General features: G+C 35.8%; 1 protein-coding gene across 2 annotated transcripts in view; it reads right to left on the reverse strand.

The window, feature by feature from the left end:
- Window positions 1–26935, reverse strand: part of LOC150096496 (methionine-R-sulfoxide reductase B1-like) — a 72723-nt gene that overhangs the window by 12602 nt on the left and 33186 nt on the right. The window contains exon 3 of one of the 2 annotated variants that reach the window (XM_090408228.1): window positions 23393–23507. The exons of the other annotated variant lie outside the window; for it this stretch is intronic. Coding sequence (XP_090264354.1) covers window positions 23430–23507 — 78 coding nt within the window. The 3' untranslated portion in view covers window positions 23393–23429. The remainder of the gene's footprint in view (window positions 1–23392; window positions 23508–26935) is intronic. 2 annotated transcript variants of the gene reach the window in all.

Here is a 26935-nt window from a genome sequence, read left to right on the forward strand (position 1 = left end):
TGAATCGCTTGTAAATTGAGGTAAAATTATAATGCTTAATATTTAAATAGTAATTTAAATAAATAATGCTTATAAATAACATAACACAATAAGTTATAAATTAAAGTAAAAATACTGTATAATGGCATAAATGGAGAGCCCTTAATGAGATGGGCCTGGTTGAGATCAATAGGCTCCTTATCCTTCTTGGTAAGAACTGCAACAAGGGTCTTTTTTTCCCCTCCTTTCCCACCATTGAAGAAATGCAGGAAGATAGTTTAATGTAAATTTAGGGGTAAGACAAGGATGCACATTATTTCCATTATGAAAAAAAAAAAGCAGAATTAGGTCTGATATTAGAATTGGAGATGTCAAACTAAGCGCTTTGCTTTATGCAGATGATGTTGTACTCCTAAACACATCTAGTCTCCAACTAAATTGAATAACAGTTATAACAAATTTGGCATGAAAATCAGCAGTAAAAAAGATAAAATCTCTGAAAATAGGCAGAAACATTGAACATATCAAATGCATTCTGAATAGGGAACCTATAGAACAAGTCAAATATTTCAGCTATTTAGGCACAGCTTTTAGTGAAGATGGGAAGTTAAATCTGGAAATAGACAACAGAATAAGCAAAGCTTATATGGTTGGTAGCAAGCTGAATAAATTTATATGAAATAAGGGAGAAATTAGCCAAATCACCAAACTACCAGTATACAAGACAGTGTTCAAGATAGTTTTAAGTTATGGTTCTGAGAGTTGGGTTAGAAATAAATCACTCAAAGACTAAAAACCGCAGATATGAGGTTTCTAAAAAAAATTAGGGGAATGAACAGATGGCATCAATGACAGAATCCTATTTAAAATGAAGACACTACGATGAAACCTGACATTGTTTGCATTCAAGAATGCGTAAGCAGAGTTAATTTAAGTGGTATGGATCTGAGAGTCGTCACTTCAATAGAGTGAGTGAGAAAAAGTTAGTAAAACAGGAGTTTGATGGCAAGATGGTAAGAATCAATCTACTTAGACCTAGGAAGACCAAGATCTAGGTGGATTGATACAGTCAGAAGTGCCTTAGAATCACAAAATGTTCGATATGACGATGTTGGAGTGCTGACAAGTAATACAACCCCTGGCAAAAGTATCCGATTAATGTTGTTATCACCATGATGACTGCAATATACACCGTATATTGGAAAGTTTAACATACAAATGTTTCAGCATGCAAGAAATGAAATAGCTCACTTTAAAGTATAAAAAAGAAAAGAAAATTTTATGTATGGTTCAAAGATTTAAAGGTTAATTTAAAGAAAATAAATTATCTGTGTTAGAAAAAAGTATCCAATCAAGCTGACAGTTGGGAAAAAGTGATTGCTGAGGAAGCAAATGTGTATCATTCTCCAATATGCATATTTACAACTGTCTGCACATGCATAAAGCATAGAGAAAAAATTTATAAAGGGGCAGAATCGTGGTCGTGAAATATGAATTCTATCAACAGTGTTAAAGGATGGCTCCTATGAAAGTCTTTCGAGTAATTTAAAAAACATAATGACTGAATACCTGAACAGTGGAATGTCTCAAAGACAAGTAGCTAGAATACTAAAATGTGCTCAAAGTACTGTATGCAACATTTGGAAAAAATATCATTCGACTAATAGTGTAAAAAACATGCCTTAAAGTGGACATCCATGTGCCACCTCACAAACAGAAAACTGGCTGAACATGCAAAAACCATGCACCATTCAACATCCAAAAAACTTAATCCTGCATGGTTGAACTACAGAGTGAAGGTAAGTGACTGCACAGTATGAAAGCAACTGAATGGTCAAGGAGTTCACTTTTGCAAAGCTAAAACAAAATCTTTTTTTAACAAAGCAACACAAAAAAAGCGCATTTCCAAAAAAATCATAGAAACTGGTGAGCCTCACGGAAAAGATGAAACCTTTTTTGAAAGGCAGTGATTCTAGACATTTCTTTCTTCTCATCCAGCTGCTAACTAAACAAATTCCAAATTCGAGTGGTATATATAAAACTTCCCTAAAAAGTGCTTGTCATTGCTGATAGATGATCCCTACCTAACTGACTTACTTCAACTACTATCTCACAAATGCACTGTTGAAGCTTTTCTTTTTTTTCTACAGGTGCTTTCAAGGGCACTCCACAATGGCATCCGTCATTTCTCTGCTTTCGGTTGGGACTGTTAAAATACGAGCAAGAGCTGCCCTTCAGTCAAGCCACAAACATACTGAACCTATCTCTCATCTTCCTCTTATTCTATTTAGAACCACCTTCAAGTGTTCCAACTCTTCAAGAAATGAAACATTTCAATTCTGCTTTCCCAACTATTGCTTGCACCAGACATATATAGCACTTACATGGTACAGGTTCTTGTAACTCTCATGTATGGAATAAAAAAGAAAAACGGGGAAAAAAAATATATAAATATATATCATAGTAATAGTACAGTTTGATAAAAGAACTCAAAGAAACAATATCAAAACAAACTCTTCAAATACAAGGTCAAAAATATGTTGCTTTACTACATATGATATATTTACTACTATTACTAAAAGAAATCCAGTGGATGGCCTTATGTGGAGGTAGAAAGGTTATTCAGCCCATGCAAACCAGAGAGGAATACACAGAATAGATATACTGACCTAACAAGTTTTGCTTCAGCCAATCTAACAGACAAGCTTAGGAGATGAACATTATTCATAACTTATTTTAATGGTATTACAACACCAATCCAAATAAATTATAAAAAAAGATGTTTATCACTGGCTTTTATTTAACTGGATTTCAAACCAGCATCTTCAGAGCTCAAAACAACATGTTTTAGTTAACATGTGACAATGAGTAAGTAAAACAAATCAAATTGTAATGGACAAAATATTTAAAGTCCTATTTTAGCACCATCTAATGTTGTAAAAAAGTATTACAGCTATGTAGGAGTTGATCTTAAGATAACAGTCTCTCAAAATTTTGGAAAATTTATGTAACCATACTTGTTCAAGTTAGGATAATGCTTTATAGCCATGGCTGACTCTTAAAACATCTTTCTGACCTGTAACGACTCCTATAAAGCACTGGTTTTCTTCCATCTAATCCTGTGTGAAGGGGTGCCCAAAATGTGGTCTGCCAATCCAGACTTGTCATAATGATGGTAGTGAATGTATTTTTTTTTTTTTATGTTCGCCAAGGCAGATGAACTGTCTGTTCAAAGAAGGACAAGTCACAGTTACATGGAGCTTCATACTTTCCAGGATGTGCCAGGGGATGGAGTTCATCTTTAGAAGAGCAAATCAGAGATGCTAATCTGTTTCAGCCATAATTCCAACCAACCTCACCTTTAGGTCTGATGCAAAAATATTTGTCTATTCATCTAACATTCCACTGTTTTAGGGATTTTTCCAAACTGGTCTTCTAGTAGTGAGTTTTCCTAAGAGTTTACATTTAGGAATATTGCTGTTTCAGCTCTTGTTGCAGATGCATAAGTTAAATTTCTCTTTTACACACACACACAGTGTGTGAGTGTGTGTGAACACATACTTTTTACTTAGATTGCTCTATAATATTCTGTTTAAACTCCCAGAAATATCTTGTTTCCCATAAGCAACTGTTCTTTTACTTTATTTTCTGTTATTCCATCTAGGTTAAATCTGAAACCTTAAGTATTAAAATTCATCACTTGTTCTATTATTTTTCTGTTTATTTCTAACTTACATCAGACGAGTTGCCTACTAACCATGAGTGTTTTGGTTTATTCTATTGATAACTTTACATTATATGCTTAGCAAATCTATTGGAAATGCAATACTTCTCTTTAGGGTCAAAGCTGTATAACTGAGAGGAGACCTCCACATAGCCTTGAAAGGAATGTGGAGAACCGACCAAGGCTTCTGACCTAATGTCCACTCCTCACCTTCTCGTGGTGCACCCTGTTGTTCATTTTGTAGTTTGCAGATAATGAAGTTCGTTCAGTATTTATCTGGATACTGAACGAACGAGGATGGGCTGGCAATATGGGATTTAGCTGACCAAATTGTTATTCCTATTGGCTTAAACCAAATTACAAAATGATGGTACAACATGACAAAATTTCATGCTGGCTGGGGCATCGTCCGGTTAAACAAGGCCCCCCGTTGTTTTCACCAGGGAACCAGGGTGAACAGCGAAAAGTCGGCTACTGGAACAAATCTGAAAAACACCCCAACTCAACATCACCAGAGTTAAAGATCGGTACTATCAACATAAGATACCTGAATGGCAAAGAAATGGAGCTAGCTGAGGAATTAGATAAGTACCAGATCGACATAATAAGGGTGACTGAAACAAAAAAGGCAAAAACTGGTGAGATCTTTCTGAGCAATAAATACAAAATGTTATATTCAGGCAATGACAATCAAGGAAAAGAAAGAGTAGCCATTGTATTCAACACTAAATAAAAGGCTAATCTTCTTGAATGGCAGGCAGTCTCAAGTAGAGTGATGTGGGCAAATATCAGAATGGGGAACTCGACAATGAGAATTATTTGTGCCTATGATCCCACAGAAGGTTTTACTAAGGTAAAAGTAGAGGAATTTTTTGAGGATTTGGAGAAAGCATCTGACACAATGAAAAAGGAAAAGTTGATCCTTGTTGGGGATCTAAATAGCAGAGTGGCAAATGATTGTCAGACATACAAAAATATATTTGAAAAATTTGGAGAAAAGAGCAAAGCTAATAATAATAACAAATATTTGTTGGATTTCTGCTCAGGACATGGACTGGTTATTACTAACACCATGTTCCAACATAAAAATGTGCACAAATTCACATGGAGAGAAGAGGCAAGAAATAAGAAAAGTCGCATTGACCTATCTTATTTCTGATAGTGATGTTTTCTCCCTTGTGCAGGACAGCAGAGTGTACAGAGGATTTGAAATTGGAAGTGATCACTATTTAGTCTTGAGCAGGATAAAATTGAATTTCATATTGAAAAGAATAACATGTAAGAAAGTTTTAAAGCGAATAAAAGTTGAGAAGCTCTCTGATGTGAACTGTAGACTAAAATACACAAAGATCATTGAAGAAAAAATGAAAGAGTTTGAGAACAGGAACCAAACTATAGAGATTCAGTGGGAAACCTTGAAGTAAACCATGATTGATTCAGCCAGAGAGGCGTGTGATGAGGTTGTCTGCAAGGATAGAAAAATCAGAACTCCATGGTGGACACAGGAAGTTAAAGAGGCAGTGAAGGAAAAGAAGGAAGCATATCAAAAGTTCCTGGCAAATAAGTCAACTTTTGATCTTAGAGAATACACAGACAAATGTAAGAAAGCGAAACACTGTGTAAAACTAGCTAAACAAAAGTCATGGGAGGCCTTTGGCAAGAACATTGAAAATAAATATCAAGAAGGTGGTAAGATATTCCAGAGGTTGTTGAAGAAGCTTAGAAATGGAGGAAAGAGTATTGTAAAAGGAGTTAGAGATGATAAAGGTGGCATGAAAATGGGAGAAAAAGATATCCTTGAGGTATGGAGTAATTACTTCGAAAAATTGCTAAATGAAACAAGCAGTGATAGCACAGTGGTAAAAAACACTCAACAGGCATACAGTCAGGAATACATATCCATACTTGAAGTAGAAAAAACCATCAAAGGCTTAAAATGTGGAAAGGCAGCAGGAATAGATGATATTCGACCAGAAATGCTGAAGTATGGTGGTATAAAAGTCTTGCTATGGGTGCACTGCATAGTTCAGAATGCCTGGACAGAGGGATGGATTCCTGATGATTGGAGTAGAGCTCTAATAGTACCCATATATAAAAAGGGAAATAAAACTGAATGTGAGAATTATAGAGGTATTTCCCTACTGATTGTTCCTGGCAAGATTTATGCAAGTATACTTGAGAAACAGTTGAGAAGAATTGTGAAAGAAAAACTTGGTGAAGAACAAGCTGGATTCAGGCCAAATAGAGGCTGTTCAGGATCAGATCTTCACTTTACGACCAATATGGGAATATAACAAAGATCTATATTTAAGTTTTGTTGATCTGGAAAAAGCATATGACGAGGTGCCAAGAGAGAAGCTATTCAATACACTGCAGTTACATGGTGTGAATGGAGCATTATATCAAGCAATACAGTCTTTATTTGAGTTGTAAGTCAGCAGTTAGAATTGAAGGAAGTACAGGAAGATGGTTTAATGTTAAATCTGGTGTGAGACAAGGATGTACATTATCCCCTCTGTTATTCATTATCTATATGGATCATATTATGAAGGAAAGTGGTATTAAACCTGATATCAAAATTGGAAATGTGAATGTCAATGTCAGCTCTTTGCTTTATGCGTTATACTTCTAAATAAATCCGCTACAAGTCTGCAAGATTCCCTGACTAAACTGAATAACTGTTGTAACAGATATGGTATGAAGGTCAGCAATAAAAAGACAAAGACAATGAAAATAGGCAGAATCGTTAAAAATGTCAATTGCATTGTGAACAGAGAACCTGTGGAACAAGTAAAACATTTCACCTACTTAGGCATGATTTTTAGTGAAGATGGTAAATTAAATATGGAAATAGACAACAGAATCAATAAAGCTTGTATAGTAGGAAGTCAATTGAATAAATTCATATGGAATAAGAGAAATTAGTCGGAACACTAAATTAGCTATATACAAGACAGCGTTCAAACCAGTTTTAACTGATGGATCTGATAGCTGGGTCAGAAATAAAACACTTGACCAAAGACTAGAGTCCACAGATATGAGAATCCTGAGAAAGATTAGAGGCGTGAACAGATGGCATCAATGGCAATATCATATTAAAAACGAGGATATTAGGAAAGAACTTTACATTGTCAGCATCCAGGAATGCTTTTGCAGAGCTAATCTCAGGTGGTATGGTCATTTAAACAGAATGGGCGAGGAAAGATTGGCAAAACAAGTGTTCTCTGCGGGGTTGTCAGGAAAACGACCTAGAGGAAGACCAAGATATAGGTGGATTGATACGGTACAAAGTGCCTTAGACAACAGAAATATAAGATTTGATAATATTGGAGTCTTGACAAGTAACAGACTGATCTGGAAGAAAATTGTAGATAGGAAGTTAGTAATGATGTAAATTTTTCATGTAGTACTATCATGTCCTGTAGACCCCTTGAGGGTACATAGTAGGAATTTGATGGTGATGATAAATTAACTTCTGTGTCTTCTACCATTACTAAGCCGTCTGGATTGCAAATTAGATTTATTATGTTACTATCACTTTTATTCCATTTATCTTTTACTTCTGTTACTATTTCATCTGTTAAACTACTGAATAGTAGACATTGAATCACCTTGTTTAATTGCTTTCTTCATTTCTATTTCTTTTGTCATTACTGACTTACCTTATTACACATTATTTGTATAAATATGTTTGATAAGCTATACTATCTGTGATTTTTTATTTTCACTATTATATTTAATATATCTTGTAATTTTATACCCTCAAGGGCTCACTTTAGTGAGTATGGGAGTGGTGAACCCGAGGTACCTGATGCTGGACCATACCTTATTTCATGTAATATACATCTGTTATATTATCTATAGGATGGTCCTCCCTACTCTTATTTCTTTCTATCCTTTTCTTCTTTCTTGGTCCTTCCCCCAATGCTATTAGAGTAATCGAGGGCTAGGGGTGATTCTTTCAATATTTCTACTTTTTTTCATCTCTTCATGCATAGAAGGCAATGGGAAACCACTATGCTTCTACTTTTTCCCTAGTTTGGATGAGCAGTAAAGATCAAAATGACGAGCGATGCACAGCTCAGGATGGGTCCCCTGGGTCCAGAACTGTGCAATTGGCTACCAGGGAGGTCACTTGTTCCCGTAAGGGGAAGAGAAGACGTGGAAGACCAACTAGTGAGTGGTTTAATGACATCATGGAATGGACTGGTTTAAGAATGATGGAAGTGACAGACAGAGAGAAATGGAGAAGAGCTGCTCATCTGCTGTAACCCTCTTGCTAGAGGATGCTACCGGACGACGACATAATTTTATACTATTAAATGCTTTCTAAATCTAAGACAAAAACAGATCTAAAACTTTGCAGATCATTTAATATCAGATTCATGTATAATTTCTTGATTAAGTTTTGTACAGACTGATTTTCAAGATGGTTGGTATTAGAATAATCACACTAATTATCTAATTATGTTTTATCTCTTTTCTTAAAAAATTGGCACTAATATTTTTTCACCATTCATTTGGTATTTGCTTTTTAGAAATCAAATATTAGTTACACCTGAAATATTTTAATAATTTATTCTGTTTTATCTATTCTACCTGTTAAATCATCATCTTTAGGCATGTTTACATGCACTCGATTTCTAATTAATACCTGTATTTGCTTCTGTGTAAAGCCATGTTCCAGTTATTTTGAACAACTATTCCACAATTCTCCCTCTCTCCAGTCAAGTTTTGTTTTCATTTAAACAATCTTTTTTATTCTTCACTGATATAGTATTTAAACACTTTCTTCCTGTAATAGTTCAACCTTACTTAAAAAAAAAAAAAAATCATTTTCAGGACCTCCATGGAGTACTAAGAACCCATGAAGGTCTGAAATAATTAATTTTCAGGCCATGGAATGCCTATCTTAAACACAAACTCTATCATACCATTCCATAAGCTCATTTATTCTTTGTGCTCTCACTACCCTATCAGGCAATGCATTCCATAGTCCAACCTCCCCCCCCCCCCCTCCATGAAAATATGACACTCTTCACCCTCTTACCATTTCTATTCATAACTTCTAGAGATGGCCCCCTGTTCTTACTATATGAAAACTCCCCAGAGTCAATGCTGTAACTAGCTCTCAGCAGTTTTAAATGTCTCCATAATATCATCTCTCCTATCAACCAAACTATGCAATCTGCATGTCCTCTCAAATCTATCCTCATAGCTAACACTGTACAGTACTGATATCATTTTTTGCTATCTGCTCATGCAACATCTGCAAGGCAAATTTATCCTTTTCGAATCCTGGAGACCAAATTTGAGGACAATTACCCAGAGGTAGTCAGATCAAGGCTTTATACAATGGAACCACAACTATTTCTGCTGGTCAGTGTCTTCAGTATTGCATCAATTCTCTGGGTTGCCTTCACCACCTTTGCAATATGTTCTCTAAACTTCAAGTTTCTATCAACCATCATCCCAAGGTCCCTTTGTCTCCTCCACTTCTTCTAGTACAGTTCCTCCAACAGTGTGCAGCTTCCCACTGATGGATCCTAAACTTCAAGACCTTACACATTTAGTTGCATTAAACTGATTTTCTCATTCATTTGCCCATCCATCCAGCTTATTCAAATCCACCTGAAGGGCTACCACATCAGTGCTAGTAATAATCCTTTCCAGCTTTGCATCTTCAAATGACTGAAGATCTCCCTCCAATCCCAATCCACTGAAATAATGTGGAAACAATACAGGTTCAAATACAAAGTGCGACGGTTCAGTAAATGGAAACTGAAATTGTCAAGAAAATTGAACAGGTTAGCCTTCCTCAAATGTTGCTACGACAGCGATATCATTCCAGCTTTTCTCAAGTTTAAAGAAAAGTTAACATCGGCAAAAGCACATCGTATTTACCGACAGGCGAGTTTAGGTTTCTTCAACCAAGAACAAATCGCAGCTACTTGCATAGAGCTTAATAAGTTAAACAGCTCTATCACCGCTCTACAAGAACTAATCAATGTATTGAATCCTGAAATGTGGACTGTCCTACATCACATCTCTGAAGTTGCAGCAAGAAAAGAATTCAAAAGTTAAAAGCAGACACCTAAAGAAATATGAAATCCTACAACAGTGCCAACTACACTCCAACCGCAACTTTGGTGAGACTGCATGGTTGTAAATTTATTGTCTGAAATATTCACTGAAGAAGCCAAGAATGCTCTGAGTCTAGGGCATAACTTTGCCGTCACACCCAAACAAATTCCAAAATTAGAAATCATGATGAATAGACGGGACATCCACGATCTTCCAATGGCAATGGCCAATAATGTGTTTAGATATAGCAAGCATCTTAAACAAGGCTAAACCACTAAAAAGCAATATACCACATAATGAAATAACTGCCTTAAAAAAGTTGTATAAGAATAAAAATATTATCATTACAAAAGCCTATAAGGGAAACGCAATGGTTATCATGAATCAAGAAGATTATAACAGAATGCAAGATCTCCTAGGTGACTGTTCCACATACCAAATTATAGATCGAGATCTCACTATGTCTCAAAGGAAAAAAAAAAGTCCAAAAATTACTGAAAAAAATTTACTTCTTGGCAAGAAATCATAAAAAAAATAAAATCAGTTCATGTTAAACCACCCCGTATGTATGGATTACCAAAAATCCACAAACCTAATATTCCCCTATGCCCCATAGTCAATAGCATAGATAGTCCCACGTATAAACTGGCCCGACAGTCAGTCAAGTTGCTTGTCCCCGCCCCCTTACTGGCAACTCCTCTACTTTTGTAAAAAATTCAGTCCATTTCAAAACACTAGTTGAAAATCACATCCATAAAAATTCAGACATAATGATGTCACCTCTTTATTTACCAATTACCACTGATAGACACCCTTGATTTGATCAAGTCAAAATTTCTTCCTGATATCTTTGAATTATTCAAAGACATAATTACTATGTATTATATATAGTTTACATGGAACACTTTGAAAACAAAGTCCTTACCACAGCTACATACAAGCCACTAGTGTGGTTATGCTATGTAGATGATGTGTTTGCCATTTGGTCCCATGGACAAAACACTTTTGATGCATTTGTCACCTACCTAAACAGCCAACACCCCAAAATCTACACACATTAGTCACCAACCTTTCAAATAGATCAATATCTTATTCTGTTCACTCGCACAGGAAGATACCTACATAAACAATCACATCATCATCCAGTCCAACATCCCAGCAATATTTTCATCTAGAAAATATTGCTGGGAAATTAAAAACTTGTAATAATATAATACATAAACTTGCTGGTACTTCTTGGAGTGCTGATGCCCACACACTGCATACTACTGCACTGTCTTTGGTCTATTCCACAGAAGAGTATTGTGCTCCTGTGTGGCTGAACAGCGCACACGCTTCTTTAGTCAATGTCCAGCTGAATCAAACTATGAGGATAATCTCTAGAGCTTTAAGATCTACTCCTGGCTACTGGCTCCCAACTCTCAGTAATATAGCCCCTCCCTCGCTCCACAGGACCCAAGCCTTAAGCAAACTATGGACAAAAATAATTGGAAACAGTTCCTTGCCTATCCATCAAGACATTTCCTTCCATACTTCACAAAGACTGAAATCCAGGCAGGGTGCCTGGATTTCAGTCTTTGTGAGGAGTGCAACACAAATAAATGACCAGAACTTTGACCTATGCGAGTCATGGGGAGAGAGTATTGGTTTCAACGTACCTCCAATCTTCAAATATCCATCTCAAATCCTACATCTCATCTGGAGGGCTTAAATCTCCCTAGCCTCGTATGGACCACTTTAAATCGGATCAGAATAGGACATGTAAGCATCTCTTGCATAAATGGAATCTGTCCGATACTCCAAACTGTGAATGCGGAAGAAGGATCCAGACTATCAATCACATTGTGCTGGAGTGTCCTATCTACTCATTCTCGGGTTCTAAAGAGGACTTTTTTAAACTGATCCCAGAATCCCTGGAGTGGATCCGGGATTTAAGGATTAAGCTCTGACTCCTGATTCTTAATTTTGATGTTTAATCATTTCGACATAGTGTACCCCTTTTAATATGATTTTTACAATTGTTTTTATGCTGTTTTATGTAATTTGTATGTTTTATTCTGAGACCTGTACATCATTCGCTAAATAAATAAATAATTCCTGAGACTATCATTGAGAAGGGCACATATAAAGTTTGGCTTAGTTCTGGAAGACATGAGGAATGGGAACATATCAGTGGGGTTAGTCTCAACAGTTAAGAGGAATATAAACAAAACCATACGAAAATGTAAGGAAGAATGTTAGAACAGTTGTATATGATAATGTGATCATTATCATATACAACTTCCATCTTTAAGAAGGGTAATAAGAATAAATCCTTCAAATTACAGAAGCATAAGTGCGATGGCTTCCATGAGTAGGTCATGAAGTAAAATTATAACTGAAAGGTCATCATCAAATTCCTACCATGTACTCTCAAGGGGTGTACAGGATATGATAGTACTACATGAAAAATTTACATCATTACTAACTTCCTATCTACAATTTTCCTCCAAATCAGTCTATTACTTGTCAAGATTCCAACATTATCAGATATTATATTTCCATCATCTAAGGCACTTTTTACCATATCAATCCACCTATATCTTGGTCTTCCTCTGGGTTGTTTTCCTGCCAATCTGGCAGAGAACACAAAATACAAAATGATGGTACAACATGACAAAATAACTGAAACGTCAAAGAAGATGTTACCTTTTGTGTCAGATGAGCAAACTGGCTTTAGTGCTGGAAAATCTTGTATTGACATTTTCATTGTAAGACATCACAGTAGAAGAATTGTCAAAGGGCAGGAAACACTTGATATTTGTCGACCTTGTAAAGGCCTATGATTCAGTTCCCATTAGCTGACTCTGGGGTTCAATGAGAAAGATGAATGTAAGCAAGTCATCATCAGTTTGATTAAGAATATCTACAAGGTGTAGAACAGCTGTTAAAGTGTGGGAGACTGGTATCAGCTCTACATGAAACATTCCAAAGTGCCAGCACTGCATCAAGAGCAATCTTAAAAACAGGTTTGGTGACATTCCACATCCTTGTGTAAGACCTTTAGATGTAACACACTTAGCTGATACCAATCCCCATGCTAACAGCTGCTCTGCACCTTCTATATATTATCTTAATCAAACTGATGATTAACTTGCTTACATTCATCTTTCTCATCGAGCCCCTGGGTCTACTAATGGAGTTCAATGAGAAATTCATTATGAGAAATGATGTAGTCATCATTCATTCGATATTGTTTGCTGATGATCAAGTAATAATTGCTCAAGATCAGGATGACATTGACTTTATGATGAGGAAACTGGTTGCTGTTTATAGCATGGGAGGTCTAAAAGTAAATTTAACCATGACAAAAAAGAAAATTGGTGGTTGGTAGAAAATGCAGAGATTTAGATCCTCTAGTCAGTAAAGTCAAGGCAGTGGATCATTTCAAACACTTAGCATCTATTATACATAAGTTGGGAACATGTGAAAAAAATGTTTATGATTGAGTCAACCAGGCCCATAATGCTATTAAACACTGAATGATGTGTTATGGAGTCAAGCCAATCAGCAGCAAACCAAGAAGATGGTACTCCAAATGATAACAGAATATTTGATGTATGAGGGGGGGAGGGGAAGGATGGAGAATGAATGGAAAGCAAAAGAGTCGTTATAAGAGTTGTACAGATGGATGGCTTATGATAAAACGTGTATATCTCGCCTTCAGAGTTCGGAATGGGACTACCATGGAGAGATTGAATTTGCAAGAAAATGTGGATTGCCTGGAATGTCAATCTTTGCAATGGTATGGATAGGTTCAACGGATGAAACAGGAGAGGTGGGCCAAAGTGAGTGATGAACTGGTCATCACCAGGAAGACAGAAGAGAGGCCATCCTCAGCTAGCATGAAGAAGAACTGTAGAGGCAATGTGATTTAGAGGGTTGTAAGAAAGTTTGTGTGTTGAGGCTTAAGTGCTGTGAGGACATCATGTTGGAGGCTTAATGGATAGTATACAGCACTCAGAAAGGATTAAAACAGAATTTAATACTTCCTATATTTTGTCTCAGTCACTGAGACATCTTCAGGGATTACACAAAAAAACTAATGTAACATATACACAAATACTACACAATATTAAGCCAACCATGTGGCGACTCTAAAGTCCTATCTAGATGGAGTGCCCTCTATGGGCAGTTGTAGGTAGTCTGGAATGTAAAATGGGATCTCTAATGATAAGTGTTTCCCAAATCTTAGGAAGTTTAATGCAACTGTATTTATTTAGATTTGGTTAATTTCTGAGCTGCTGCAGATTTTAAAAATAGTCTCTCTTTTTTGAATTTGCTGTGGTGGAGCATGGTGATTTTTTTCCAGAAGAGATCCTGTGGGTTGTATCCAAGACATAGTCATCCAGGCCTGACTGACCAGAGTCGTGGTTGCAGATGTATGACTTGTGTTTCTCTAGGCGGATGGTTGCTCCATTAAGCCTCCAACATGTTGTAAGAAAGTTCCTAGATGACTGTTCATAGTGGAGAAGGGGATTACAAGATAACTGCTGAACAGCAGAAACGTCTTTAAAAGTAAAGCTGAAGTAAGTTTCCTTATTCTTTCTGTTAATAATATAAGTACTTTTCCCACATAACACACAGCAATTGTTGTATAGTTTTTGCAGACCATTTTGCTTCCTTTTATGTGAACATGTATACGAATAGCTCTAGTCCATTCTTTTTGTGATTTTTCCTTCATTTGTTTCATGCAGTTTGGTTCATCAATCATCATCTCACTACCATGCTTTAGCATCTCCCTAGTGATTTCAACATTCCCACTGCTTTTATGGTTCTTCTAATGCTTTACTGCCTTTACAACCTTATCCCTCAGGATATATGTGTATGCCACTCTGTACATGGTGATATTTTCTTCAATTCATCTCTTTGGAACTTCAGTATCTCCCTTTGTCTTATATAACTGAGTGGTATCTTGTCTATCCTATTTCTTCTGTGTTCAATAAGATTCTGCCCTTTCATCTTTTATAGTTCTCTTCTTTGAGCTCCATTTCTTGTGGATGTTTCTGATTAATCTTATATACTTTTTTCTTCTGTATTCAGAGTATTTATTGATATCCTCAAACTGTTCCTCTAACCACCCTCTTCACTTCATTGTATCTCTCTCTCTCTCTCTCTCTCTCTCTATATATATATATATATATATATATATACATACATACACCGCACACCTGGAATATTCGCCCCTGATATATTCATGAAATATCAGTATCACCGATATTATATTTTTGCATTTATTCCTGTTAAAGACTCTCCTATTTGCAGACTTCATGTGATTCCTAAAATTAAACACAGTATACCAATGCTTTATTGCTCTTTTCAGGAGGGTAATAAAGCATTAGTGCTTCATAAAGCGGGCACTTTTCGACATGTAAACACTGCGTCACATTCACGTTAATAGCGCAGGTGTGCTTTCAAAATGCATACATCTTTGAGCCCTTTGAAAATATGTAAAGAGGGCACAGCAGGTCAAATTCTTAGAGTTCTAGTATTTTAAAACCGCTGAGAAGGCGGGACTGGGTGATCTAAAATTTTAAGCTCACTCAGCACCGGCTGTGATTGGTATTGTGTCAACCAATCCAATTCAACTTTGTCATTTGTCATGAGTTTCTGTTTTTTTGTTTACCGAGTTTCATTCTGTTTAGCGTGTGTGAATTGAACTGATGCGGTAGGCAAGTTTTTATATATAACAATATAGACAAGTTTTTAATATATAATTTTCCATAGATTTATAATTTTCCCCATAACAGTGTTGACGATCTATTGAATGTCCCATTTTCTGCCAGAATCTGCGGATTGTAGGACTTTAGTTGAAGGAGGTAAACCTCGTCCTCCTCTTCCAAATTTACAGAGTGTGCACAAAGATGCAAAAACTGACTATATGAGGCACTTCTCTGTTTCACAATATAGTACAGTAGAATGGTTAACTGGATGTGAAGTGCAGTCAAGACTTTTTTGTTGGCCATGTTTATTATTTTCCAGAGAGAGAGGCGTTTGGAATAAGCCTGGATATTCTGACTTTAACCACTTAACAGCAGCAGTGCAAAAACATGAGCGCTCCCAATCACATGTTCAATCATTTCTAAATCTCAAGATGTTTGGAAAACAAAGAATTGACACTCTCATCAACAAACAAAGAAAAATTGAAGTTATCCATCATAATGAACAGGTAAAGAAAATAGAGAGATTTTAAGAAGATTAATTGATACTGTGTGCTATTTGGCTAAGCAAGGGCTTCCTTTCAGAGGTCATGATGAATCTGAAGATTCAGCTAATCGAGGAAATTATACTGAATTTTTAAATGTGCTCCGTGAATATGATCCTTTTTTAGATAGTCATTTAAACGATTCGACTGTATTTCAAGGAACTTCTTTGACAGTACAAAATGATATTATTAGTGCTATATCTGACGTGATTAAAGATGCTATAAAAAAAGAAATTGCTACCGCTACATTTGTAATCATTATTTTGGATGAAAAATCTGATGTTATGTCAAAATCGCAACTATCAACTGTTTTCCCATTTTGTCCATAATGGGCAAATACACAAAAGGTTCATCAGATTTACAGATGTAAATGATGATAGAATGTCTAGTGGTCTTTTTAAACATGTTGTAAACATAGCTGAGGAATTTAAAATCAAGGGCAAGTTAGTTGGGCAAACTTATAATGGTGCCTGTGTAATGAGTGGTCATATTAATGGGTTACAGAGGAAAGTTATTGAGGCATATCCTTTAGCAATATTTACACATTGCTATGCCCATGTTTTAAATTTAGTTCTTAAGCAAAGCCTCTCGAATATCAAGGAATATAGATTGTTTTTCCATACTATCAGTGCATTGGTGGCACATTTTTCTAAATCATCAAAAAGAATAAATGCTTTGCAAGATTTTGTTGCTAAAAAATTACCCTCCGTTGCTCCAACCAGATGGAACTTGACTACCCGTTTAACGAGCACAGTAAAACGTCACAGAAATGAACTTATTGAATTTTTTGAACACATAGTGGAGAATTTTGGGGAATGGGACGTGGATGCTGTAATCAAAGCTCGTGGTTTTTTGCATTTCTTGCAAGATTTTCAAACAATTTTGTTGCTAAAAATTTTTTGTTTTATTTGGCAATACTGATGTCTTGAATAATATACTGCAAACTTCATCCTATGATATATTGTACTGTTGTAAAAAAGTGCATGATACTATGCAGCAACTTAGGAATGACAGGGAACATGGATTTGATGATATCTGGGTTTCTGTATCAAAGGAGAAGCATGCAGTTGATGAGTCGAGACCTAAGAGACGGAGAAGAGCATGTGCCTTCGATTATACCAGGAAATAGTAGACTGCATATGCCAGGAGATGGAAGAAAGATATTCTTCTCTTTCGAAACTTGAATTTTTTCAACTCCTTTGTAGTGAAAGATATGGTCAGTATGCGAAGGCGTTTCCTGATAGTATTTTAGAAAACTTAAAGGATTTCTATGGCCCAGTTTTTGACTATATCTGCTTGAAAAATGAACTGAAAGCACTATTTTCTTCTTAAGAATCTGCTAGGAAACCAGTGCATCACCTATTAAAATTCATGCAAGAAAATCAACTTCACATTCAAGGAAATTTATAAGTTAGCAGAACTTATCATGTCAATTCCGAGCTCTACTGCTAAAGTCGAGCATTCTTTTTCGGCTATGAAGAGAGTACATACATGTTATAGAGGAACAACAAACACAGGAAAGGCTGTGCAGTCTAAGCTTTATTGCTATTGAAAAGACATTGATGATGGAACTGAAGGAAAAATCTTCATTTTATGATGATGTGCTAACACAATTCCTAAAGAAAAACAGAAGATTGGAACTTGTGTATAAATAAAATAAGTAAAAGAGTTATTTCAGCATTTCTTTGATTTAGTCCAGAAAAATAATAATTTCTCAAGTGATTACTTTTTCCGATTTCTATGTGCATTATATATGGCTGTATTTAAAAATCGTATCAAATTATCAGTGTCTCACTAGTATTTGCCAATGAATTTTTGTCACAGAAAACGGTGCACGCAAAGCATATTGTTCATTTGACCTTTATGCTTTCCATATTTAAAATTATATTAACAGGTTGTCACATTCGCACCTGGGTGTCTGTCGTTCCTTTATTCCCAGGGAGGTACTAGCTTTTAGTGTATGTATGCCGTTTCCGCGTCGAGTGGTTGCACTTTCACAAAGTTTATATAACATATTAGTCCAACTTCATGGTTTTATTTCTAAAATTTTGTCTGGATGATATTGAATATCTCAAATGCAATTCATGCTGATTTCAAGTTATATATATATATATTCATTTTGCTTTTAATAAATCGAGTGCTTTCTGTATTCAATGGCTGTATTGCAAACAGCTGCTATACATATTTCTGGAACTGAAAATTTGAAAGCAGATGTTAGGACAAGTTAGGTGTTATGTTTAGGACTACAATAAATCTGTACTGTTCACATGTATGCAGCATAGTCTGCTGGAGCTGAATGGTTTTCCATTAAGGGGTCCTTGGAGTTATCTTACACTAATTGTTCCTAAATATAATACACAGATTTAAGTTAAGGGATATTACATCTCATATTGTTTCATAGCCGAATAAGAAACTCAAAGAGTTTCATGCCGAATATAGTAAATATATAAAGTTCGGCGAGTCCAAGTGTAAGCAAATTCCTGGATAGTGTTACAACTGACCCTTTAGGGAGTGCAACACTGAGGCAACTCATGGTAAAGGTGGAGCAAGCTCTGATCACTATTCTTGATATTTCCCCATAATGTGAAACCCAGCTACTAAGGAGCTGTATTACTGGTCTACATTATGAGAGAGAGAAGGTCACTACCCAGACTGGTTTCAACCTTTATTGAGGTCTCATCAGCGAGTAGGTAAACCTAGAAATACCAAGTTTGTAGCAAACAGAACTTACATATACCTTACTATGAGAATTGCCAAGAAGGTGTCCTAATAAATTATTAATTATATGAAGAGTCAAAGGCTTCAATTTGGCGACATATACTCTTATTTAAGTTAAGGGATATTACATCCCATATTGTTTCATAGCCGAATAAGAAACTCAAAGAGTTTCATGCCGAATATAGTAAATATAGCAAATAAATACACTTTTAGTTTAACATAATCTTGTATCTATTCGGCCTCTTGGGCAAACAATTCTTAACACTGTCTCGGACATGTATCTAGTTGTAGGCCACTCTTACAGTTCTTTAAGTTCAGTCCAATTTAAACGTTCACACAGGAAATTCACTCTCTTCTTACAACTGGAATTAGTATTTCAAAAGTCTACATTACCATTTCTGTCCTTGAACTCTTAAAACTTGTTCCCGCCTTGTCTAATCATCAAGGCCTTCAAATGTAATCGCTTTGGAGGATATCTTCCGTAGGTCTGTGCGAGTAGAATCTCTGAGGGAAACATGGGAGGTGGCATGGTAACGTCGCCTTGAATGGATGGCTCAATTTAGTCCCTCCTCGTACGACAACATCACAGCTATCCTAGAACACAGACATAGCTTGGCCCATTACGAATGCTACGATGGACGAACTAAGTGCCTTCCGCAACTGGCCAGGGACTTCCCTCCTACGACGAGCAGGACCACTCCAAAAGATCAGGAATCCAGGAAGAAAAAAGATAAGAGCGCTCGAATCTTCATGCAAGGCCTTTTTGTTCAATTTTCTCCTCTCGTTAAATCTCGATATTTGCGACACGCGCCAACTCGGTCACGTGTGTCCACGTCAATCTCATTAGCTCCCTCTATTAATTTTTCGCACGTGTGTCTGCCTCCTATTCCTGGAAGATGCTTAGGTTTCTCTTTCCGATACTTTCATAATGCAGGACAGTAAAAGTGACCTTTGAACCCTGACTCACAGGCTTTACTATTTCAGTGCAAGAGGCTGGTTTTTCAAACGGATTTTGCCAGCTTACATGGATTTCTATTATCAGGCCCACACATAATACAGATTATATTTAAACACTTTATACAAATTTTATACAATTCCTTAAGTTTTATCTTGACTTGTATTCCCAAACAATTTATTTTTTCTATTGCCAACGTTCCATGTTCTCTGCCTGAGTAGAATTAATGTTGTGACCTGAATATTTTAATATAAACCTTTTTAATGCTTATTCAGGACACAACAACATACTATTCACTCTACTCAGCAAATTATAGGACAGTGCTTCCCAAACTTATGGATGTAAATGTCCCTTTAAAAAAATTAAAATATTTCCTGGCCCCATCACTCGAGTATCGCCTGCACCTGCGTACACTAACAATGAAACATTAATTTAAACCGCAAAAAACTTGGCCATTTTAAATGAACGCAAGATTTCGCGCTTGTAAGCCTTTTTGTGCTTCTTATATGAATAAACCTTTGAAATGCAACTTATATGAATAAACATAGATTTACTAATATTCATTAAGTGCCGAAATACAGAGGAAGTAAAATTTGTGAACCAACACCACTGTGTGATCTTTTCCGCTAAATTATAAAAAATAACAAAAATGAAATAATAAATAATAAAAATTAAATACGCTTCTTTTAAGATAAAAAAATATCTACTTAGCGTTAAAACATTTTAAATTTGTTTTCATTATTTCCCAACACCCTCAACAAAACTAATTGCCCCCACGGGGGCTGCGGCCCACAGTTGGGGAAGCACAGTTATAGGACACACATATCACAAATATTAATTGTTAATAATTCGTTTGCCATTAATAAAAGTATTTCTATTCACACTTATTCTTTTCTTTCATTTCCCATTCTCACATCTCTTATAAATGATGGTTCACATATTTTCGCCTTTGAGCAATTCAAATATAACAATCAAATAGAGCTTTCTCCTTCATTGTTGTTTTCTAATAAATCCTAAAACAAACAGACTGTTCCTCCACTCTATGCAGATTTAGTTACAACTAATTGATAAATTAAAGTATTCAAAGTTACCCTGCAATTAATTGCACTGAACCAATTAGGATCAGCACTGATGCGCTATGCACTCTTAAAACTTTCGTACATCAATAAAAATGCAATAACACGGTCAAATTCACATGAATTTTGTAGCGCCCCACATGACAGCACACCAGACCGAAATGGGCACGCGACGCCACTGATATATACAGAATATATATAATGCTCTTCTATTTCCAGGAAAATCTCTTTAATCTTTAATGAAGCTAATTAAAAAATTAATGTCCACCTCTTCTACAGCTTCTGACTTTCTGATTTAGGGACTATTTCATCCACTACTGTCTTCATTGTAAGCACAAGTTCCTTTTTCATAATGAAATCAAGTCTTACTCAAGCACTTATCTGTATACTTTCTATTACGATTTCCTCACTCAGTGTCTTTAAATCTGACTCAAACCTATTATCCAATTCCATGTCAGCTCCTTAAACATTCGACACTGCTGAACTGATGTGGCCCATCTCTTGATTACAAGCATCATGTCCAGCATCTTTGTTTTTTCTTAAATCACATGACTGCCATGTCCTGTTTATGGAGTCTTTTTTTGGCTGGAATTTTGTATTGCAAATTACAATGTCACACTTCAAGACAAATTCAAGCATTCCTTCTCCTCTTTAATTGCTTTCACCATATCTGCCTATTAATCCCCCCCCCCACTGTCTATTTTAACCTTGGCATTTTCCAGTCACATGTGTCATTTGATACATCATTTGACTGATTTATGTCCCTATTAACGTTATATTCTTTTTCTCTTCAAGGATTGGGCATCTGTCTGTTCCAGCTTCACTGGTCTTTCCATCTTGTGGCTGGTCTTCCTCTCTCTCTCCTTCTCTCCCCTCCCCTTTGGTTTATATCTATCCACTCTTTTGGTAGCCGATATCTTTCCATCCCAAACAGTTGTTCTTTCCATATTCCTTAATCTTTTCATTTATGTTATAAATATCTAGTTCTTTTCTGATGTCTTCATTTCTTATATGGTCCAATTTTGTGCATCCTTTAATTGTTCTTAAAAATCTCATCTCTGCAACTTATATTTTACTTTCATTTTTTTTTAAACAGTCCATGTTTCTGAACCATATAACAGAGTGGGAGTGGCCATTAATTTGTGAAATTTTAGTTGAGTTGCTCGTCTTCTTTTTTTTTTATTCAGTGTCCTTTTAATTGCTCTATAGATTTTCTGAAATTTATTTATTTTTTCAATATGTTAATATGAAGCCTAAATAATTAAACTGTGCTATCTGTACTATTATTTTATTTTCTATAACTATTTTTGATCTAACGTGATCCCGACCTTTAAATGCCATGACTTTTGTCATGGCATTTAAAGGTCGTGAAATTTTGTGAAATTTTTAAATTGTATTGTTGGCTGATTTTGTTTAATTCATAAACTGATTATTGAAGGTCATCTTCATTGTCTTGTAATGTTAATATTATTAATTATTAAACAATTATTATTAAAAATATTAATGTTATATGTTTCAAAAACATATAACTGAACACTTCTAACTGTTGTTAGAAGTGTTCAGTTTTTCTACATTCTTTAATGTTTATCTTTCTGACAAAGTTGTTAGTTATTTACAGTGAAATATATAAAAATTGTTTCTTACTTATAACTAATTATTATAGTTTTTATTTATCGATACGTTTATAAGGGCTTTTCATTAAGCGAAGGTGAGTTACCAGTTTCCTACCTAGAAACTTAGTCTTTTTCCTCACACAAAAACAGACAAACTAACCAAAGAATAGCAACAGATAAAAATGCATCTGTAAATTAGGTTATTGTGGTGTTGTGAATGCAAACCTCCCCAAATAATTCCAAGATCGCATGGAGGTTGCAACTTAAATAGCACACACACTCAATTGCCCATAAGTTTCTGGGCAATTTAGCTTCAGCTACTTATGTTATTAAGATGACTAGCCCAAAGACAATGGAATGCAAAGGGAAAAAAAATGTGAGCTCCATGGCAACACTACTAAAACACATTTATGAACAATGTCATTCTTTCATTTTGAACAATTTACATTGTAGATTTTGATGAAATACAATGATACATTTCCTTAATCACATCAAATGCAGAATGGCACAGATTCTATTAACTTTTGAATTCACTGACCATAGAGACAGCTAAAACATGTAGCATTCAAATAAAACAGTGAACTAAAACCAAAAGCAAAAATAGCAAACCAAAACCCAAGTTTTTTCTTTTTAATAATAGTCATGAATTATAGTAATTTGTTTTCTTTACATTAAATATCTGAAAACTTAATGCTAAATTAAAAGAAGGCTTCCAGTGAAATGCTAGTATAAAAAAATATAACAGAAATATAACAGGCTGATTTAATTTGGATTAGAAAAAAACCTGACTGCTTACTACAATATGGTAATCACTGAAATTTATAGTAAACAGTAATTAATGATGAGTAAAATAACTTATTTAATTAGTCTTTTTCTGTAGGTAAAATCTAAAAAATTCCAACACCAAAACAAATATATCTAATATTTGTACAAAAAATGCACTTTACATGGTGTAAGAGAATTCACACATGAACACTAACTTCTGCATTCAATGATTACCTTTATGAGAAACAAAAGTGAGGGTTTCTGAAAATATTCAGAAACGTGATTTGCCATCTGGACCATCTTCAAGGAACTCATGGCCTAAGCCACTACCACATTTGCCACAAGATATCTAATAAACATAACTTATTAATGAAAAACTTAAGAAAAACAAAATAAAAAAGTCAATATCAGTAGTTAAATTTATAAATAATTATTCAAATAAATAAATAAATAATATGCCACTTATTAATCCTCAAGTATTCTTTATAATTGTATTTAAACACCTCATGGAAGCATCTGCACTTTTCAAACACCTCTTTACCAAAATATACCCTCTACCTTTTCCATATCAACTTCCGATTTTGTAATCTGAAAACTAACACTTCACAACTAATCCCTTTATATGGAACTGGATATTTACTATTATTATATGGAAGTTCAAGAACACACACACACCTCTTCTTAAATTCATTTGCAGCAAAGATTACTCTCCATTCCACTGCCAAAAACTATTCCACCCACTCACTACTCATCAAGTGGAGGGAAAAAAATCCCTCATCCTCACAAACTATTACCACTCAACTTACTTCCAGGTTGGCTGTCTGTTCTTTCTTTTCTATCATATGAAAAATTCATCCATCTGTATCCTACAAAATTCTTTTACCTATATAATAATTCCATATAATAATAGTATGGCTAACTGTTTCTCTGAGGAGCCTGTGTAGCTCAGTGGATGTGGCGTTTGCACACCACAGTGCTTGGCCGCTTGGTTTCGAGTCTAGTCGGCGACTAGAGGAAATTTTTTTAAGCCTTTTTTCGACCGGTTCCCGAGTTAGTCGATCTCTGGCACGGGTAAGCGGGTTTTTCCTCCCGGAAACTCGGGTTTTTCGTCCCATAAACTCAAGAAAATCGACCGCCGAACCCACATTATTTCAGACATTAAATATATTGTGTTAGGGACCACGAGATGGCGGCACATTTGAGCCGTCTTCTCTCTTCACTGTGTACTGCTTAATTAGTGATAGCCTTGGGCCATCTATCTCTGATTGGGACCAGTGGAGATTGAACTGCCCACTCAGTCTCGAAAAGTTAGATAGGGCTAAATGGCCTCGCCTACTCCCCGTATACGGGAATAAAAAGGCGTTAGCTGATTTTTTTTTTTTTTTTTTTTACTGTTTCTCTGCCTATTCACATTCCTTAACAATATGCAGTATGGAGGAACCTCTCCGGAATCAGTGGATTTATTGCAGGAGGCCCACGCTAACATTTAATTACATACTTATTTTTCCTTAAACTTATTCACTAACAAATTACTCAGGATTGCCCCTGTCAACCCATTCTGCTCCACCACTCATCAAGAATGAAATCTAGTCCAAATGCCTTTGATAACTACATTCATACATAACTTCCAAGAGGGAACTCAGTTCTCTTCTGTCCTGTCATGTATTTGGAATATTTCTTCAACATCCATTCTTATGAAAAAAACTATGGGAACATAGATTGGAAACAGGAGATGACACATGGGAGGAAGGAAATGGAATTTATGCAGTTACCAAGAAATAATTACCTGAGACAGCATGTGATAGAATATACTAGGAGCTTGAGAGTGCTCGATCTAGTAATTGAATCTGAGAATTCGTCTGTAACGAATATGACCAGGTTGCCACCAAACGGTGAGAGTGATCGTATGGTCTTGACCTGGGAGGTGGCTAAATGTGTGGAATTTTAAATTAAGAGCGGGTATATGTAGAATCAGAGGGCTGGTAAGTATGACAAGCTTGGGAGATTGCTTGCATCAGTGCCATGATATGCAAAACTGCAAGGGATGAGTGTTAATAGTGTATGGGAAGTGCTAAAGGAGTGTTTGAGAGAAGTAATGGCAGACTGTACCTAGTCAGGAGAGTAAATTATGTGGAAGTTAAATGGATCAATATCATCATTATGCTGGAGCTGGGAAAAAAGAAAAAAAAAATTATGGAGGAATTCTAGGAGAAAGGTGACCAGCAGGCACATAAGCAGTACAAAGCACAAAGCCAGAAAGGTAACCAGTGTGGTAAGAAAGGCAAAAGCAGAGTATGAAAGGAAGTTAGCAATGCAGGCTAAAGATAATCCCAAACAGTTCTTTTGATATGTTGCAAGTAAAAGAAAAAATGTTTATGGCAGAATGATTTTAATGAATGCTGATGGTTGGGAGGTAACTGAATCAGTCAAAGTAATAGAATTACTAAGTGAACACTTTGCAAGAGTATATCATCCAGGTGGATATACTGCAGTAACGAGAAAGAGAGAGGCAAAGACTTATATGGGAACTGAGGTACCGTATTTTCCCGTGTATAAGACACTCCTATTTATAAGACGCACCCAAGAAATTTAATACAATTTTCTGGAAAAAAATCCTAAACTATAACGTATGATTTAAAGTACAATCTTTACCTTCATTATATAAGATGCACCCCATTTTTAAGATGATTTTTTAAGGTAAAAAAGTGCGTCTTATACACTGGAAAATACGGTAAATAAAATGGAGGCGCATAGCATACTACAGAACCCTGATATGAATACAGCTATGGGATAAGATGGTATACCAGCTCAAGTTTTATGTGAAGATGATAGGAAACTGTCAGTGCCTTTGACCACATTGTCTAATCTTATTCTTGGCTCTGAGTTAGTCTCAAAGGCTGGAAAGAGGGGAAAATAGTTACATTGCATAAAGAAGGCTCTAAGACTGCTGTAGCAAATTACTGACTGATCAGCATATCAGGAGCTGTTGTCAAGGGCAAAACACGGGAATGGATAGATGGAAATGGGATACTGTATGGGAGTGGGTGAGAGTGGCAACATGATTTTGTGAAGGGTAGATCATGCCTCAGTAACTTGCTCATATTTTATAATACAGTAACAGCTGATTTGGATAAAGGTAATGGGTTTACAGTGATACTGCTGGACTTTGCAAAGCCTCTGACAGGATACCACAGGGAATTCTAATCAGTAAATGAGAATGGATATAGGGTTGGTGAGATGGATAAGAAGGAGGTTGATGGAGAGATATCTTCTTTTGGACTCTACTCTTGATATCTCTCCATCAATCTCCTCCTCCTCATCCATCTCACCAACCCTATATCCATTCCCATTTACTGATTAGAATTCCCTGTGGTATCCTAATGCTGCAGGGTTCTGTTTTTTAATGGCTACTCTTTAATTTGTTACATTAACAATATAAGAAAGGATCTGAGAGAAAATGTCCAGTTTTTTGCTGATGATGCAAAGTTGGGTAGGGCAATAGTTAATACAGTGATGTTAAAATTTTGCAGGATGATTTGGATAGACTCGCAGTGTGGGCAAAGGAGAATGGATGTCAGTTTATATTGGGGTGAAAAGATTACCAGCTGCATACCACACTGGTGAAACTACTCCAGGAAACTGAAGCCAGAGATTTGGAAGTGTTAGTGGATAGAAAGTTAAAGTTTAGGGGGGGGGGGGGACCATAGAAAAAGTGGCTAAAGCAGCTCAACAGATTACTTGGTTATTGAAGAATACTTTGATGAGCAGAGACAAGCA

Source organism: Typopeltis vanoorti, chromosome 18 (genome assembly GCF_054136105.1).
Source record: "Typopeltis vanoorti isolate ZY-2024b chromosome 18, IOZ_Tvanoo_1.0, whole genome shotgun sequence".
NCBI classification, from domain to species: Eukaryota; Metazoa; Arthropoda; class Arachnida; order Uropygi; family Thelyphonidae; genus Typopeltis; species Typopeltis vanoorti.